The sequence below is a fragment of the Furipterus horrens genome, unplaced genomic scaffold (assembly GCF_987537825.1).
Source record: "Furipterus horrens unplaced genomic scaffold, mFurHor1.1.pri manual_scaffold_8, whole genome shotgun sequence".
NCBI lineage: Eukaryota > Metazoa > Chordata > Mammalia > Chiroptera > Furipteridae > Furipterus > Furipterus horrens.
Genome location: NW_028327178.1, coordinates 51,546,235 through 51,564,487, shown reverse-complemented (window position 1 = coordinate 51,564,487; position 18,253 = coordinate 51,546,235). Strand labels below are relative to the sequence as shown.

Below are 18,253 nucleotides of genomic sequence, written 5' to 3'. Positions count from 1 at the left end.
ACCATTTCTCTTTCTCCTCCTACCCCCACCAAAAAAAAGAGCATGAAGGAAAAATGAATGTATTCTACTACATGGAAACAAGATATTTCTGCTAATGAAAAGGCAACTTAAAAAAGTGAAAAGATGAGACATAACTTTGAAGAAGATATTTCAACACATACATATAACAAAGGAATAGCATTAAATATACATATTTTAAAACAGAAAAAAATGTCAAAGACTTAAACAGACTCTTCACATAAGAGAAAACTTGCTTGACTGGCCAATAAATACATTAAAAGATGCCAACTGAAATTACTATCATATCACTCCATACCCTAACATCTTACAGTAGTAAGATTTGGTGCAACAGGAAGTCTCAGGCAACACTGGTATCCACTTTGGAAAACACTGGCATTACAGAGCAAAACTGACCATGTGCCTACCCTGTGACTCAGCAACTTAACTGGTGTACACCAGAATCTAGTGAAATGCTTACACATGGCAGGCACTAAGGGATATACAAGCATGTTCAGAAAGCAATGTTCATAATAGCACCAAACCAGAAATAACTTTAATATCCATCAACAGTAAGATGGACAGATCAACTGTGAACAGTGCACAGACATGAAAATGTACAAAATACAGCTAACAAGTCATTGGGATGAATTTCCCAGGTATGTTGAGTGCAAGCAACATCATCATATAATACATACAGAGCTATTCCATTTATATAAAGTTCAAAAACAGGCAAATTTGAAACACAAATATGGGTGGTAAAGTATAAAGAAAACAAAATGATTATCACAAAAGTCAGAGTCGTAGTTACTTCTGGGTGGAAAGAAAGGGACAGGAATACAATTGGGAAGAGAAGCTTACTCAGTTATATAGCTATTCATTTTATTCTCTAAAATTCATAGTATTCTTTAAAATATACATAAATGTTTTACAGATTCTTCATTAAATACTTTATAATCGAGAAACAGAGATTCCGGATGACCTTGCTTGGCTCTCTACGGAGATCAGTCTTCAGTTCCTCGCCTCCTGCTTGACAACAGCAAGCAGATGCGGGCTCAGCCAACTGCACAGCATCAGAAAGTGGAAATGCAAGAAGGCATGATGCGTCTCAGAACACAAAACACATATTTTCACAACACAGCTTCTACTCTGCCTCCTCATCTCACATAAAGAAAATTCTGTGTGCATTTTAACACCAGCCAGGATATTTCCAGACCTTTAGGTGCCTTTTCATGTTCATTGGCCAGCATCTCAAGTTCTCTTATTTGGTTTGCATAATTTTAAAGAACTTCCTATATCCACTTTTAGTCCACTATAACATTGGAATGAGTTTTGGAGTCACATGTAAGAAATGAAAGCAATGTATCCGTCGTCGTCGTCGTCGTCGTCGTCGTCGTCGGCGGCAGCCGTCCGTCTCGAGAGATGATGGTGTAGCTTCTTAAGAGTCTATCTGCACCGCCGAGAATGGCTGTGCAGTCCAACTCGGGAGTGACACGATATATGTCTCCTCCCGTGTTGAATCGACATCTTGCGATGACGCTGGAGTGTCCTCTCCAGTGAAGCTGAAGCTACAGAGCCTGGGCAGGGTGATATGGAGGATCTGCTGTTGCCCATGCAGCAGACCCCCCCTCTCTTCGCAGCTGAAGGATCCAAGGGAAAGACGGAGTCAATACAGCTTGGCTTCAGGTGCGCCGCAGGAGTTGCCGGTGTTGACTACAACGTCAAACCGCCTTAGGGACTCCGGCTCCGGATTTTCTGTCGGGGTTTACTCCCTTAGCCTTTCCCCTGAAGAGGTATGCCGCAAGGCAGCGGAGGTTTTTTGGAATCAGAGTTTTCCTTCTCTGATGTACCCTGACTGGAAGATCGAACCAGCGACACTTAGCTCGCAGGCCGACGCTCAATCCACTGAGCCAAACCAGCCAGGGCTTGCTCTATCTAATACATAGACACAAACACAGGGAGGCTGCCGAAATGAGGAGACAAAGAAATATGGCCCAAATGAAAGAACAGAACAAAACTCCAGAAACAGAACTAAACTAAATGGAGATAATCAACTTACTAGATGAATAGTTCAAAACACTGCTTATCAGGATGCTCCAGGGAATAACCGGGTACTTAACAGCATAAAAAAGACCCAGGCAGAAATGAAGTTGCATTAAGTGAGATAAAATAAAAATCTACAGGGAACCAACAGTAGGGGGGATGAAGACAAGAATCATATCAACAATTTGGAACACAAGGAACGAAAAAGCATTTAATCAGAACAGCAAGAAAAAAATCATAAAATGAGGTCAGGCTATGGAGCCTCTGGGACATCTCCAAATGTACCAACATCCAATTTTTATGGGTGCCAGAAGAAAAGGAAGAGGAAGAAATTGAAAACTTATTTGAAAAATAGTGAAAGAAAACTTCCCTAATTTGGTGAAGGAAATACACATACAAGTCCAGGAAGCACAGATAGTCCCAAACAAGATGGACCCAAAAGGGACCACACCAAGACACATCATAATTAAAATGCCAAAGGCTAAAGATAAAGAGAATCTTAAAAGCAGCAAGAGAAAAGAAGAATTACCTACAAAGGAGTTCCTATAAGATTATCAGCTGATTTCGCAAAAGAAACTTTGCAGGCTAGAAGAGACTGGCAAGAAGTATTCAAAGTGTTGAAAAGCAAAAAGCTACAATCAAGGTTACTCTATCCAGCAAAGCTATAATTTAGAATGAAAGGGCAGATGAAGTGCTTCTCAGACAAGGTAAAGCTAAAGGAGTTCATCATCAACAAACCAGTATTATATGAAATGCTAAAGGGAATTATATAAGAAAAAGATCAATACAATGAACATTAAAATGGCAATAAATTCACAACTATCAATAATTGAATCTGAATAACAAATTAAGCAAACAAGTAGAACAGAAACAATAACAGATATGGAGATCATTTAAAGGGTTATCAGTTAGGAGGGGAAAGGGGAAGAATGGTGGGAAAGGTATGGGGATTAAGAAGCAAAAACTGGAAAGTACAAAACGGACAGGGGGGTGTTAAGAACAGTATAGATAACGGAGTAGCCAAAGAACTTATATGCATGACCTATGGACATGAACTAAGGGGGAGATTGCTGGAGGGTACTCAATGGAGGGGAACAAAAGGGGAAAAATTATACTGTAATAGCATAATCAATAAAATATATATTTTAAAAATCTATAGTATAATGTCACAAATAGGATATTGCCTTGATTTACTCTATATTATTACGATTTTCCGTTTTACTGGTACTCTGTGAGTTTGTGTGTGTGCACATATGTGTTTGAAGTTCTACACCATTTTATCACCTGTGTAGGTTCACAAGTCCACCACCACAGAGAAGATATCAAACAGTTCCAACATGGCAAGGATCCCTAGTGTTTCCCTTTTCTATCCATGCCCACTTTCCTCCCTCTCCTCTGCCCACACTGCCCCTAACCATTGCTTCTGGCAACCACTAGTTGGTTCTCTATTTCTAAAATGTTTCCATTTCAAAGTGTTATATAAATGGAACCATACCCTATGAAACCTGTGGGGTTGGCTTTATTCACTCGGTATAATTCCCCTGGAGGTTCGCCCAAGTTGCATGCATTAGTAGTTTGCTTCTCTTTTTTGCTGAATAATATTCCACCACATGGACACACCAAAGTTTGTTTGGCCATTCATCTTTTGAAGGACATCTGGGCTAATTCTAGTTTGGGGCAATTACAAAGAAAGCTTCTATAAATATTCATGTGCAGGTTTTGTGTAAACTTAAGTTTTCATTTCTGTGGGATAAATGTCCAACTGTGCAATTGCTGGGCCATATGGTAACTGCATATTTAGTTTTTTTGTTTTTGTTTTAGTTGCCGCACTGTTTTCTGAAGTGGCTGCACCATTTTATATCACACTAGTAATGTGTGAGTGACCCAGTTTTCCCCATCCTCACATGTTTGTTGATGGTTTCTAATATAATTCCTTTATAATGTGAAAACATATTTTGTATGATTTTAATTATTTTAAATTTATTGAGGTTTATTGTATGGCTTAGTATTTGGTCTATTCTAGAGAATGTTCCATGTAAGCTTGAGAGTAATAAGTTCTTTGCAAATTTTTTACTTGCTATTCTTCCTTTAAAAGAGAGAAACAGAGACAGAGAGACAGAAAAAGCAGGTCTAAGGTTGAGGGCCTTCTGCAGACAACTACAGTAATGTACTGCTTAACAGCAGGGATGCATTCTGAGAAATGTGTCTTTAGGTGATTTCATCATTGTGTGAACATCATAGAGAGCACTTACACAAACCCAGATGGTACAGCCTACTGTACACCTAGGCTATTGATATAGCCCATTGCTCCTAGGTACAAGGCTATATAGCATGTTACTGTACAAAACAGCATGAGATTAAATCAAGCACAAGAGAAAATTATATGAAATTGGAAGTAACTGTAAATGGGCATGATGTTGCTTTGTAGGATGATGGAAATGTTCTAAAATTATATGTGATGATGACAGTAGAACTCCATAAATATGTTAAAATTTATTGACCTATATACTTAAAATAGATGGATTTTATGGTTCATAAAATATCTCAATAAAATATATCAAAATAATAATTTATATATTAATAAACATTTAAAATTTTAAATTTACCAGTACGTTATTGACTTTATCAGAGATTTAAAGGAGTAATGCAAAGGGAATCATCCTACATGATTCAGTAACAGGTAGAATCTAAATAACTGAGTATAACAAGAGATACGCATTCCACACTTTCCAATGGTAGGAACCTAAGAAGCCACATTCAGACCTCAATGAGGCCAAACTAGATGAGAAAGGGTATCGCCCAGAGAATCAGGATTCATGTGATGTGACAGCGGCTCCATGATGTCACCACTGGGTGTAGTAGCTGGATGTGGTCCTGAATTGTCTCCAATTGGTTATGGAGGGCTTGTGAGTGAATTTATAGTTGGAGGAGAGATGGATGAATTGTGCATTATGAAAACTGTGTATATAGGAATTGGCTAGCACAAAGAAGAATGCCTACAGGGAACCCTATACCAGTGCATAAAAGGTGAATTTCACCCTGAGAGAAATAGTGTCTGTAGGTGCCAGTAGCCAAGGCAACATGTCACACACATGTTTCATCTGTCTAGGCTGTACTTTACTAGGAACTACCCCTCTTCCAAACTAATCACCCTCCCATTCTCATAGTTACAGTGGGAAAAATAATTTTGCACTACCCAAATCCCCTCCCTTGGCTGTGAATGTCTTATTACGTGGGAAATCCTTCCATGGCAATTGAGACTAGAAACAGAGAGTGTTAGAGACTAACATTAGAACATATGACACACCAGAGCCAAAGGCAGCCTGTATTTTTTTACCATGTGGATACCAGTACTTTCCAATAAATTCCTTTTACCCCTGAAATTAATTTCAAATGGTTTCAGTTCCATGTAACCAAGGGTCCTAATAATTCCATTCAAGTTTAAATCATTTTCTGTTTAGATTCTAGTCTATCAGCCCTCTGACAATACACAGGCTTGGTCCACTGAAAGTTACACCTTTCACCACAATTCAAGGGTGTCAGATGACAGCACATTCTCTCAGCAAAGGCCATGTCTACCCACCCATGCCAGCAATTCTGCTGGGAATACTAGACAAGTAAACTGCTTTAGGACTGCAGTAAAGAAGGTAGGGATCTGAATTAAGTCTGGGAAGTTTCAAGGTTTGTCCAGCCCCCACCAAAACAAATGATTAAGTGGTGTCGATGGCTGTTATTATAAACCAACCCGATGCAATGTGATATAAAGCTTTTCAAATCCTAAAGAAATGGAACAATTTGTCAAAGGCCATGCTAAGGGCTTTTGCAAGATCTATTTTCATTGTTAGTTAACTTTGGTTTAATTATATTTGGATTAGTAAAATCTGAAGCATGATGTTGTTGTCTTTATGAAAATCAAGGACTGGAATTGCTGAGAATTAAATTAACCAGGGGAAATGGTAACAACGCAGATTCTCTATTTCTTTTTGTAACATTTTTATTGAGTTACAATAGGTAGCTTATCAGGCTAGATAGACTTATCATTAAACCTCTAGCCCATGTCAACTTCATTTCTACAAATATCTCTCCAGGTAAAGGAATTCGACAATCCCGTGTTTCTGGAACAAGCCTAAGTGCTTACATATGATATGTCACATTCAGATTTCAGAACAAAACAGTAAGATTATATAGACTTGACTATAATCTTAAGCTAATTCTAAAAATAAAACAAACAGGGGTGTATGGAAAATGTTAAGAATCTAACTCTCCTTACCATATGAAAGTGTTACTAAAATGATGATGTAGTAATAATGACAATAATAACAGAAAAAGTAACAATAAAAATAAAACCATGTAGCCCAAAGACATTTAGAGTCAGGGATGTAACCATGCTATTTATAGGAGACTTGATTTTAATATTCATTACTATGTGGTCTATCAACTTTGCATTTCCCTACTATTTCCCCTTAATTCTACTCTGGTTGAATGAATAACACCTTGACCACCAGAAGTGAATGACCATTAGTTAAATTATTACACTGAGAACAACAAAGGCATGACAGCTTTTTACACACAGACATTCAGGGATAAAGGATATTAACCACACACAAAAACTTTAAAAGAATCTTACCTAATATCTGAGAGATCACATTTGTTTCCAGCAATAGCCATTACGATGTTTTCTGGACCATGTTCTTTCAGTTCTTTCACCCATTTCTTCAAGGTATGGAACGAGTCCTAAACCCAAAGTATAACTCAAACATTATAAAGACCTATCAACATAATAAAGTTATATGTTCATAACATAACACTATGCAAATAACCCTGTGCATATCATGCCTAATCCTATATGTTTCAACCAAATAGAAATACAACACAACACAATTTAATGGGAAAAAATATTTTCAGGAGGCTCACGTAGATCAACACACAAATTTTAAAATTAGCTAAATTATACTTAAATAGCCTATGAAAGGTTCCCTTCTCTAAGACTGAAACTTGATAAAGTTAAGAAAATCATATTAGTAATTTTCTCTTATAAATAATATTGATTTAAAATTATAACCTTATACAGATCATGCATCATAGAAATGTACACTTGAAACCAATGTCACCCAATAAATTTAATAAAAATGTTTCTGTAAAAAAATACAAATAAAAAATAAAACTGAAAGCAAACAACAACAACAACAACAACAACAACAACAACAAAAACCCTCATAGACATGGACAACTGTATGGTGCTTACTCAAGGGAAGGTAGATGAGGGGGCAGTAAATGGTAAAGAGAGCCAAAATATAGTGGCGGAAGAAGATTTTACTTTGAGTGTTAAACACACAGATGATGTATCATCGAATTGTACACTTAAAGCCTATATAATTTTATTACCAATGTCACCCAATAAATTTAATTTAAAAATTAATGAGTTCCTTTAAAATAAAAGAAACAATAAAATTAAAAAATATATAGTCTTGACTTAACATGAAAAAGGACTAAGTCATAAGACTAAGACAACATTCTTGCTTACCTAAGGAGAGAAAAAGGAAAATACACACACACACACACACACACACACACACACTTTAGAGTCTGTTTTCCTTTTTGTCCTTTACCTGCAATCATCCTCCAGGAAACAAGCCAAAGTAAAATAGATACCACATTTAGATAAAAGTGGTCAGGAACTCATAGGTGGTAACTGTGATGAACCATTAAACTAGCAGTCCGGTGAACTGAGTCAGCACTCCAGGGGTGGGAAAAAAATATCAGCAAACCACTACAGTTATTTGTTGATAGCCTAGATGCTCAAGGTGATCACTAAAGATACATTTATATTATATGGATACAAACACATTATACATGCATAAATACTTCCCTTGGCATTTTATGAAATGTGATTGAAACACTAGTAGAAGATAAGTATTTTATAATTATAACGCATGCAGAACTTAAAAATAATTTTCCTTTTTCTACAAAGATGACATTCTGGAGAACAGTATTGGGAGGCATGACCTGGCCTCTACAGACAGACAGTCAATTTTAAAATGAATGTTCATTTTTTAAATTTAATTTAGCAGATAAATCTGAAATGTTTCCTTACATGTAGGTGAAATAAACTCAATATAAACTGTCCATTATCCCCAACCATCACATTATGAAACCTCACTCCAGGCTACTGTCAAGATTCAAGCAGTGAAATCTCTGCTTTGGTCTTTCTAAGACAGAATCACCATAAGTGGCATCTACATTCTAAAGGGATCATTCTTACCTGTTTGGTAATATCATAAACTATGACAGCTGCAGCAGATCCACGATAGTACATGGGAGCCAGTGAATGAAACTGTAGGAACAATGAATAGTTTTAGGCCGAAGTGAACACACCTTATGCAATCCCAAATTAAATATAACATTTTATCCTACATTATCCCTGTAAGATCCCTGAATTCTCCCTAGAATTTTCCCAGGGTTTGTATCAGATATAAATTTTTCTCCTTGACTACACACATGCTTATGGTTCAAAGACCATGAAATTCACTCTTGGGCAAAAGCCAAAAATAAATTTTATTTTAAATGTTAATATCCTATGAATTGTCTTTTCTCTACAGCTCATTACTTATTATGGTTGACCCAGGGCAATCTTATTAGAATTAGACAGGAGTAAGGAAAAGATGTTTGCCAAGGGGAGGAAAAGAGGAGACTGGCACAGATCACAAGACCCTCCCACACTGAGCCACTAATGAGGAACATTGTAGGAAGGGCACCCAGGCAACTGTCCTTAGTCTGGATGGCTGCGTCCCTGCACCGCGTGACAAACCATGAAAGCCATGAGCAGCACTACAGAATGTGAACAAAGCAACTCTCACTGGTCACCAGAATCACTTACCCCTAAACAGGATAATTATTCTGGGGATACATACAGATTTTACATATATTTTGAAGAATGTTTATTTGACTATATTTCAATATCTTTTAATATACTTGAAGAATATATTGTGGAGGTGTTTTGAAAGTCAATAAGAAAAAGATAATTCAGCTCAACAGAAAAATGGACAAAGGATATACATATGGATAAATCACAGAGGAAGAGATATAAATTGCCAATGAATACTTATAAACATGTTCAATTATAATAAAATGAAACTAAAATAAAAGCAATAATGAAGCATATATTAATTTATTAAATATTTGAAAAATGTATCACATCCGGTGTGGATTTGGGAAGGGAGGCACTCTCATAAGCTACATGGGAATGTATTTTAAGATCTTCTTATAAAAAGATGCTCAACATCACTGATCATCAGCAAAATGCAAATCAAAACCACAATGAGTAATCAATCACCTCACATCTACTAGGATGGCTGTTATTTTTTTTAAAAGGTAATAAGTGTTAGTGAAGATAGGGACCAAAGGGATGTCTTGAACACTGTTGGTGGAAATGCAAATTGGTACAGCCATTATAGAAAACAGTATGAAGTTTCTTAAAAAAAAAATACTACAAATAGAACTACCATATGATTCAGCAATTTCCCTTTGGGGTATGTACCCAAAAGAAATGAAATCAGTACCTCAAAGAGATATCTGTACTCCCATGTTAGTTGCTGTATTATTCACAATGGACAAGACAGAAATAACCTAAGCATTCATTGATGAATGAATGGATTTTTTAAAATGTGATATATATATATATCGTCGTCGGCAGCCGTCCGTCTCGAGAGACGATGGTGTAGCTTCTTAAGAGTCTATCTGCATCGCCGAGAATGGCTGTGCAGTCCGACTCGGGAGTGACACGGTATCTGTCTCCTCCCGTGTTGAATCGACATCTTGCGATGACGCTGGAGTGTCCTCTCCAGTGAAGCTGAAGCTACAGAGCCTGGGCGGGGTGATATGGAGGGTCTGCTGTTGCCCATGCAGCAGAACCCCCCTCTCTTCGCAGCTGAAGGGTCCAAGGGAAAGACGGAGTCAATACAGCTTGGCTTCAGGTGCGCTGCAGGAGTTGCCGGTGATGACTACAACGTCAAACCGCCTTAGGGACTCCGGCTCCGGATTTTCTGTCGGGGTTTACTCCCCTAGCCTTTCCCCTGAAGAGGTATGCCGCAAGGCAGCGGAGGTTTTTTGGAGTCAGAGTTTTCCTTCTCTGATGTGCCCTGACTGGAAGATCGAACCAGCGACACTTAGCTCGCAGGCCGACGCTCAATCCACTGAGCCAAACCAGCCAGGGGGATATATATATATATATATATATATATATATATATATATATATATATGTCCAGCCATTATTAATATAATGAGAATGGTTAGCACAACATTGATGTAACCTTAGCAGCCAAGGAAAGTGAACTGGAATACACATGCATGAACAATGATGACTTCACTGTATTAGTCAGTGGGGGTGGCAGTTGTTGTTGAGTGAGCATGTGTACTGTGTACTGTGTGGTCGTATTCAGAATGACTGACAATAATGACGAATCTATATCAAATTTTACATTAAGCATGAATGCTCCTCTGCAGAAACTATTCAGATGGTTCAGAGGCTGCAGCTATGGGCAAATGGTGATTGGCAGTTTCATCACCACAACACGCCACTCACGCATCATGTCTCATGCAGTTTTTTTGCGAAACATCAAATCACCCATATTTGACACCCTGCAACCTCTGCTTTTTCCCAAAACGAAAATCAGTTTTGACAGGGAAGAGAATTCAGACTGCTGATAAGATTCAGGAAAATACCACGGGACCACTAATGGTAATTGGGAGAACTGTGTGAGGTCCCAAGGTACATACTTTGAAGGGGACTGAGGAATCAATGTCCTATATACAATGTTTCCTGTATCTTCTATCTTCTTCAGTAAATGTTTATATTTTTTCATATTCTATAGCTGAATACCTTCTTGACAGACCACACACACACACACACACACAATGGAATATTATTCAGCCTTATAAAAGGAGTGCGTGCCATTTGCAACAACATGGATGAACATGGAAGACATCATGCTAAGTGAAATAAGCCAAATACAGAAAGAAAAAAACTGCATGACCTCACTTATATGTAGAATCTAAAAAAGTCAAATATATCTAGATAGAAGCAGGGAGTAGAATAGTGGTTATGAGGAGCTTGGAAGGCTGGGAGGATAGAAGATGATCATCAAAAGGGACAAAGTTATAGTTATGTAAGATGAGTAAGTTATAGAGAGGGAATGTACAGCATATGACTATAGTTAATAATATTGTTGTGTTAAATCTGGAAATTTGCCAAGAAAATAGATTTTAGGTGCTTTTATAATTTAAAAAGGTAAGATATATTAATTATATTAACTAGTAATTTCATTATGAATACATACATCAAATCATCATGTTGTATAAATGAGATATATATATACATATATAATTTGTACTTTAAAAAAAGAAAGATCTTCTTTCAAAGCCACTGTCAGTAATATCTATCAAAAGCTTAAATATGCATACTGTTTAAATCAGCAATCCTACTTATAGGAACATATAGTGGAGTGATCTTCACACACACAAAGACACTAATCTCTGTTGCACATGGCAGCAAATATTTAAAATCAACCTATAGGTTAGTCAAAGAGAATTCATGAATGGCACATTTATGTAAGGGAATATTCCACAACAATTAAAATGATGAGGATTTTTATTTATAGGAAAAGGTATCCTGACATACCGTTAACAAAACAGACTCAAAGTAGCATATGTAGCGTAGTATGATTTAAGGTAAAATGTGTGTGTGTGTGTGTGTGTAGGTATTACGTAATGTTTTTCAAAATGTTAGCAGTGAGATTTCTAGTGACTTGTACATTTTCCTTTTAAGAGTCTGAATAGTACAGATTTTTACAATTATTTTTAAATAAAATGGTTTTTAAGTTTTAAAAAAAAGCAGCAATTTTTATTGGGGAGCAGGGAGGGGACAGAGAAGGAAGGAAGGATGGATCTTGAAGCTTTTCTAACAAACAACAAAACCATCACTCATTCATTTTTACTTCCCACCTAATACTTATCATGGATTAAGTACTTGCCAAGCTGAAATGATCCTATTTGGAAATCTGAAGCACATCTGTTCCCAAGGTTTCCCATTTAATCCCCTGAAGAACGCTAGTATGGCTCTCACAAAGGTGAAGGAAGCAGGCAACTCTTGCGCAACTCCACACCCTCATTCAAGTCACCACCTTAAAAAAAAAATTGCCCTAATACCTCTGTGGTTTTCAGGCTGGATGGGGCTCAGGATGAACTCAGGAGGTCCCAGCTGAAGTGCCTGGGCCACTTGCCAGGACACACCAGAGGACAGCAAGCCATTTACCATGTGTGCCTTGCCATAGCCACTGACTGTCCAACACTGTGTTTGTTATAATATCAGGCATCAATAAGACTTTTTATTTTATTTTATTTTATCCTCACCTGAGGACATTCTTTTTCCCACTGCTTTTAGAGAGAGATGAAGGGGGAGAAAGAAAGAAGGAAACATCATGTGAGAGAGAAACATCCACTGGTTGCTCTTCGTAGGTTCCTGGACCATGGATTGAACCTACAACCTACATATGCGCCCTGACTGGGAATTGAATCCACCTTTTGGTGTATGCCAACCAACTGACCCACACTGGCCAGGGCTTGATAAAACTATTTTAATCCATCCTTTGGCAATTCACTCTACCTGTAGAAAGCAAAATAAAAATTTCTGCCCAAACAGAGAAAAAAAGTAATGTATTTTTGAAACATCCCTGCTTTGCTAAGGGTAGGGAATGCATATAGTGTCCTTTTAGTCCAATTACGTAAAATGTCATTTTTTTAAAAAGAGCCTTTTGTAAGAATGATCCATTTTAAACACACCAAATAAGAGAAAGTACAAAATTTATATCTCAGAAATCAAGGTACTCATGGACTCAGGCACAAAGAGGAACAAACTGAGGATATCCTCTAAGACAGAATTCATTTTCAGCTATAGCACCATGCACTGAATCTAAAACGGCCACTGGTATGCACGTCTCATGAATTATAGAATAGACCTTTGTATATAATGCATTACTTGTTCTTTCCTTCCTCCAAATGGAATCATTTTGAAATAAATCTGTTGGTGAAACCACTTAAACAACTTTATTGCCAGGGACTTGGGAGTTTTAATGAGTTAAAAGTTCATATCTCAGTGCTAAAACCCAATAATGCTCTGACCAAAGGATAATATTTGTGAAGGACAAAAGGATAAATCACTTCCAGCCTACAATGTGCATACTTTTCCCCACACAGATATAAAACAAAAGCACCACAATCAGTCTCAATACTCAACATGACATAATTCAATTTCCTTGAGATCAAAAGACTGACAAAGCACTCCCGTAAAAGATTTCTTCTAGAAACAAAGTTCACAATCCTAGGAAGTTGATAAAATTTTTAAAAATCTCACCTTGAAAGGTTATTTGAAAATTAGCAAAAACAGATGCCAATTCAAAATCCTTTCTTTCCTAACTATCCAACAAAATATCTGTAATACCAAATTAAAGTGATCTTAGATAACATTTAATTTTTTAGAAGCAGCACAGGGAACTATGAAAAGCCAATTCATCCCCTCAAAAGAAATGGCTGTTTATATCCTTAGTATGTGTGAATGCTTGTTTTTAATTGCTGACTGTCTACAGGATAAGAAAGAAGGGAATTGCCTTCAAGTTTCTTAGACTCCCCAGCTTTGACAGATGGATGCTAATAATTCTGTTCCCACTTTCACAACTGGTTGAAGCAACTGGACAATGCATTTTGAGAGGACTGAAATGTTCATATGCTTTGATTCAACAATTCTGCTTCTGAAGGGAAAAATCAGAGATGATCACAAAGTAACCAGAATTCATTCTAGTATGACCAGTAATGTGAAAAACTGGAACCAACCTCAGAGTCTAACCATCAACAACTGAAAACTTAAATTTGGCCTAGGCATGTAATGGACTATTGGACAGCAATTAAACTCAAGTTTCTGAAAAATATGAAATGGCATATGAGGCAAGATGGTCTAGTTTGGTATTTTCCAAAGGTCTGCTGCAGAACTCAGTGCAGTTGAGGTACTTTTTGGAAAAAAGCTTTCTTGACCAAATAAGTTTGAGAAACACTTCATATGATAATGCTCTCCTGGAGGCTTACAAAGTATTATTAGTACCTTGGAGAACTAAAAAATGTCTACAGTAAAAAACTATTTTGGTTTGAACTCAGGATTGCTAATTTATTTTTTAGGTAGTACATATTAACAGCTAGGGAACCAGTGTGCTCAGAACCAACCACAGGGACATAGTATGAACATCTAGACTCAAGGCGGAATCTGGAGACCTGTGCCTGGCTGTACACGGTTTTTCATATTTTGTAAAATGGAGCCAGTGGTGAGGATGGCGGTTGGTGATGACAGCTAAAATTCTTCCATCTCTGTGACGACACTCATGGCCAAGGTAAGACAGGGTCTGGATGGAACCTCCTTCCCTTGCCATGATCTTCATTCTTCAGAGTGTCTTATCTGCAACACAAACCTCCCTTCTTCCTATCCCACACTATCCTGCGCATGTACACTTAGCATACAGTACAAAGTATTATTCAAAGAAACCTCCTAATCCTTTAGACCACCAAGTCTGCTTGAGGCAAAATTCCTCAAATGCAGGTTTGTGGCATCATAAATTCCACAGCAGCAAAACTCGGCATGTCAAGAATGAGCAGTGGTGGAAAATACATGAAGTTTCCAAACAAGGACAGGTTCCAGCTGGGCTTAGCCTCCCCAGATGAGAATTATTCAGGACTGAAGTCTCTGGCATCAGGTTCAGGAACTTGCAGGGACTGGTTCTGTATTATGATTTTTCAGAGAATGCTCTGTCCCTGCTGAGTGCTTCAAAGCAGCCTGGGAGCCAGCTCTGGTCTGTCTCAGGTGCCAGCATAAAAACAGAAATTTTCACCCTCCCACAGAACACGGGGGCCTGGGACAGTCAAGGGCAGAAGCTAAAACATATCCCAAGGTCCATTAGGATTCAAACAGAGGGAAGTGGTAGAGAAAATTCCTGACATTCCCAACATTCTCAGCTGGCCAAAGTTGAATGGAAAAATTATTACTGAATGTTCTCTCTGTGCCATTCAAAAGCACATCCCTGACTTTTACACAGACCCTCTCTCTTCACAGAAAAGCAGAGGGTCTGTTTCATATGCCGACTCAGATATCTTAAAACCCCAATAGTATGTAAAGCTGAACAGAAAAGTGGCTGAGAGACTACAGTATACCAAACTATTAACAGTGGTTAGTTCTGAATACTGCCATTTATAGGCAGACCACCATTTAATTATTTCTGAATATTTTAAATTTTAACAGAATATATTACTTTAGTAATGAGAAGAGATCCTTTTTCCTTTTATTTTATTTTATTTTTTAAAATGTTTTATTGATTATACTGTTACAGTTGTTCCAATTTCCCTTCCCTCTGTTTCCCTTCACCCAGTGACCCCTCTCCCTCCAGTTGTCCCCCTCTTTTAGTCCATGTCCATTGGTTGTGCATATAGTTCTTATCGACCTCTTCCTGTCTACTCCATTCCCTCCGACTATGCTTCTTAATTCCTGTACTATCTCTTGCCCTCTCCCCCTTCCCCCTCCCTGCTGACCTCCCCCCAGTATGTTCCCCATACCTATAGTTCTTTTTCCACTCTTGTTACTTATTTAGTTTGCCTTTGTTTCGATTCCCTAGCTTCTGTTGTTGGTTCTTGTGAGGCAGTTTTCATTTTAATGTTCCTAGTTTTGATCCTCCTTTTTCTAAACCAGTCCCTTTAACATCTCATATAATAGTGGTTTGGATCTAATGAACTCTTTCAGTTTTATTTTTTCCTGGAAGCACTTTCTCTGCCCTTCTATTCTGAATGACAATTTCACTGGATAGAGTATTTGCGGCCGTAGGTTTTGGATTTTCATTACTTTGAATATTTCTTGCCAGTCCCTTCTTGCCTGCAGGGTCTCCCTTGAGAATTCAGCTGATAGTCTAATTGGGACCCCTTTGTACATGATTCTTTTCTTCTCTCTTGCTGCTTTTAAGATTCTCTCTTTATTTTTAATTTCTGACAATTTGATTATAATGTGTCTTGGAGTGGTTCTCCCTGGGTCCAGTTTTTCTGGAACTCTCTGTGCTTCCTGGACCTGGAAGTCTATTTCCTTCCCCAAGTTCAGGAAGTTCTGCTTCATTACTTTTTCACATAATTTTTCAATTTCTAGTTCTTCTTCTTCACCCTCTGGCAATCCTATAATCTATATGTTTGATCTCTTATAGCTGTCCCAGAGGTTTCTGATCCTCTCCTCACTTTGCTTGTTTTCTGTTTCCTCTTTCCACACTGGTTGACTGTTAGTTCCTTCCCTATGTTCCGGTTTGTTGATTTGATCGCTGGATTTTATTTCCTCACCACTTGTCTCATATGTGTTTTCGTTGTTTTCAGTATGAGTGGCTTTCAATCCTTTCTTGTCTTGTTCCAAATCTTTTGTTAATTCTGTAAGCTGCCTTATGACTATAGCTCTGAATTAAGCCTCTGAAAGGTTTCTTATTTGTTCGTCTGTCAGATTCTTCATCTGCTGCCGTGTGAGCTGTGTCACTTGGATTTCTATAGTTGTATGCCTCATTTTGACATATTTGTTTTGCTTTGCTTCTTGGGCAGGCTAGAGGGGGCGGAGCCCGTGTACCTGTCACAACCCGGCAGCCAGCAGCGACTTGCAACCTTTCTCGAGGCAATGTGGTGCTTTGTGTGGGGGCGGGGGTCCAAGATGAATTCCTGCCGTTATTCTCCGCTGGGAGACCGGGATCCATCCTCCCACCCTGTGGGCCTCACTGCCTGAGGCAATGCAGGGGCTGCTTTCCCAGCATTGGGGTCAAGAGCTGCCGGGGCTCGATTGCAGCCTGGATTGCTCTCCCTGCCGCTGTCCCTGGTGCTATCACAAACAGCACTGCCCGATTTCTGCTCTTCCTACCTGTCTGACGAGCACTGCTGGTTTATAACATCGTACGTTGGGCTTCTGTGTAGTTTTACTTTCTGGAATTTCTAGTTATCTTTTGTTTTGAGGTAGTTGTATTCCTTTCTAGTTGTAGAGGGAGACCAAGTGTGTCAGTCTAAGCCTCCATCTTGGCTGGAAGTCCTTTCCTTTTATTTTTACCTTTTTCTTTTAATGTGTCAATTAATGTCAAAGAGCTTCCTCAGCATTCAAGAATCAAAGTGGTAAAGCTCAGTATCCAGACGGGATGGGATGGACAAGGTGCTGTGCAAACTTTCTGTAGGAGAAAATGATCCAGCACAAATCCAAACATTTTTCCATATAAAGGTGTTATGGGGGAGAGCATGACTTAGAGTTTTTTTAAGAGACAAGGTAATGAACTGATATATTCTGATGCCTAGAATAATGTGGAAGACAGAGTTCAAGGTTCTAAAATGTTATAGAAATTCATTCTTCCTACCCATGAATAGCAACTGCTGGAAACTTCTGCTCTAATTCCTCTGTTGACAAGGAAATGAAATTTCCTTCAAGTCCACAACTATGGCCCACTCCATTCCACAGCTACCATTCTGTGCATTTGGAAGAAATGCCATTAAGGTTGACCATGACTCTCCCTCTCTACTCAGCTCAGGTTGGTTTAGTCTCTCCCATCCTTAGCCCTCCTGTTTCCAGTAAGTGTCCATCTTCTAAATAAGTCTCCCTACAGAATGGGGCACTAGGCGAACATCACTCAGGACCATGCCCAAACAGGGGAGACCCAGGGGTCTGAGAGCCTCCCAATGGCAGGGCTGGATCCAGCACTCCTCAGCCATTCCTCCCTCCTTTCCCAAGCCCAGGCCATCTTTCCTCAACTGCTTGCCCAGAGTTTCCATCAGAGCACTTAGATATTGCAGTGGCCTTTACACGGGCCACAGAGCAGCCAGAGGATCCTATTTTTAACTACTGATTTATAGTATTTACATAGACCAAATCTATTTTTAACATTTTACTGTGGAAATTTTCAAACATATACACAAGAAGAGAGCATACTATTATAATGTACTTCCATTTTCTCATCTCCTAGCCTCAAATCTCCTCTAACACATGGCCCCTGGCGTGTTCTTACCCTCTCATCACTACCCATCCTACCTCTACCTCTGGAGTCTTCTGAAGCAAACCCTTATAACACAGTAACTTTTTTCTTCAAATATAAGTCAAATTGTGTCACTTTCCTGGTCAAAATCCT

At 38.4% G+C, this 18,253-nt stretch overlaps 1 protein-coding gene across 2 annotated transcripts in view; it reads right to left on the bottom strand.

Moving 5' to 3' along the window:
- RAB31 (RAB31, member RAS oncogene family) overlaps positions 1-18,253 on the bottom strand; it is a 170,218-nt gene that overhangs the window by 33,933 nt on the left and 118,032 nt on the right. For both annotated transcript variants that reach the window (XM_090285813.1, XM_090285814.1), the window contains exons 4-5: positions 8,303-8,374; positions 6,668-6,774 (exon numbers count right to left, since the gene is read on the bottom strand). In XM_090285813.1, the coding sequence (XP_090141939.1) occupies positions 6,668-6,774; positions 8,303-8,374 (179 nt within the window). The remainder of the gene's footprint in view (positions 1-6,667; positions 6,775-8,302; positions 8,375-18,253) is intronic.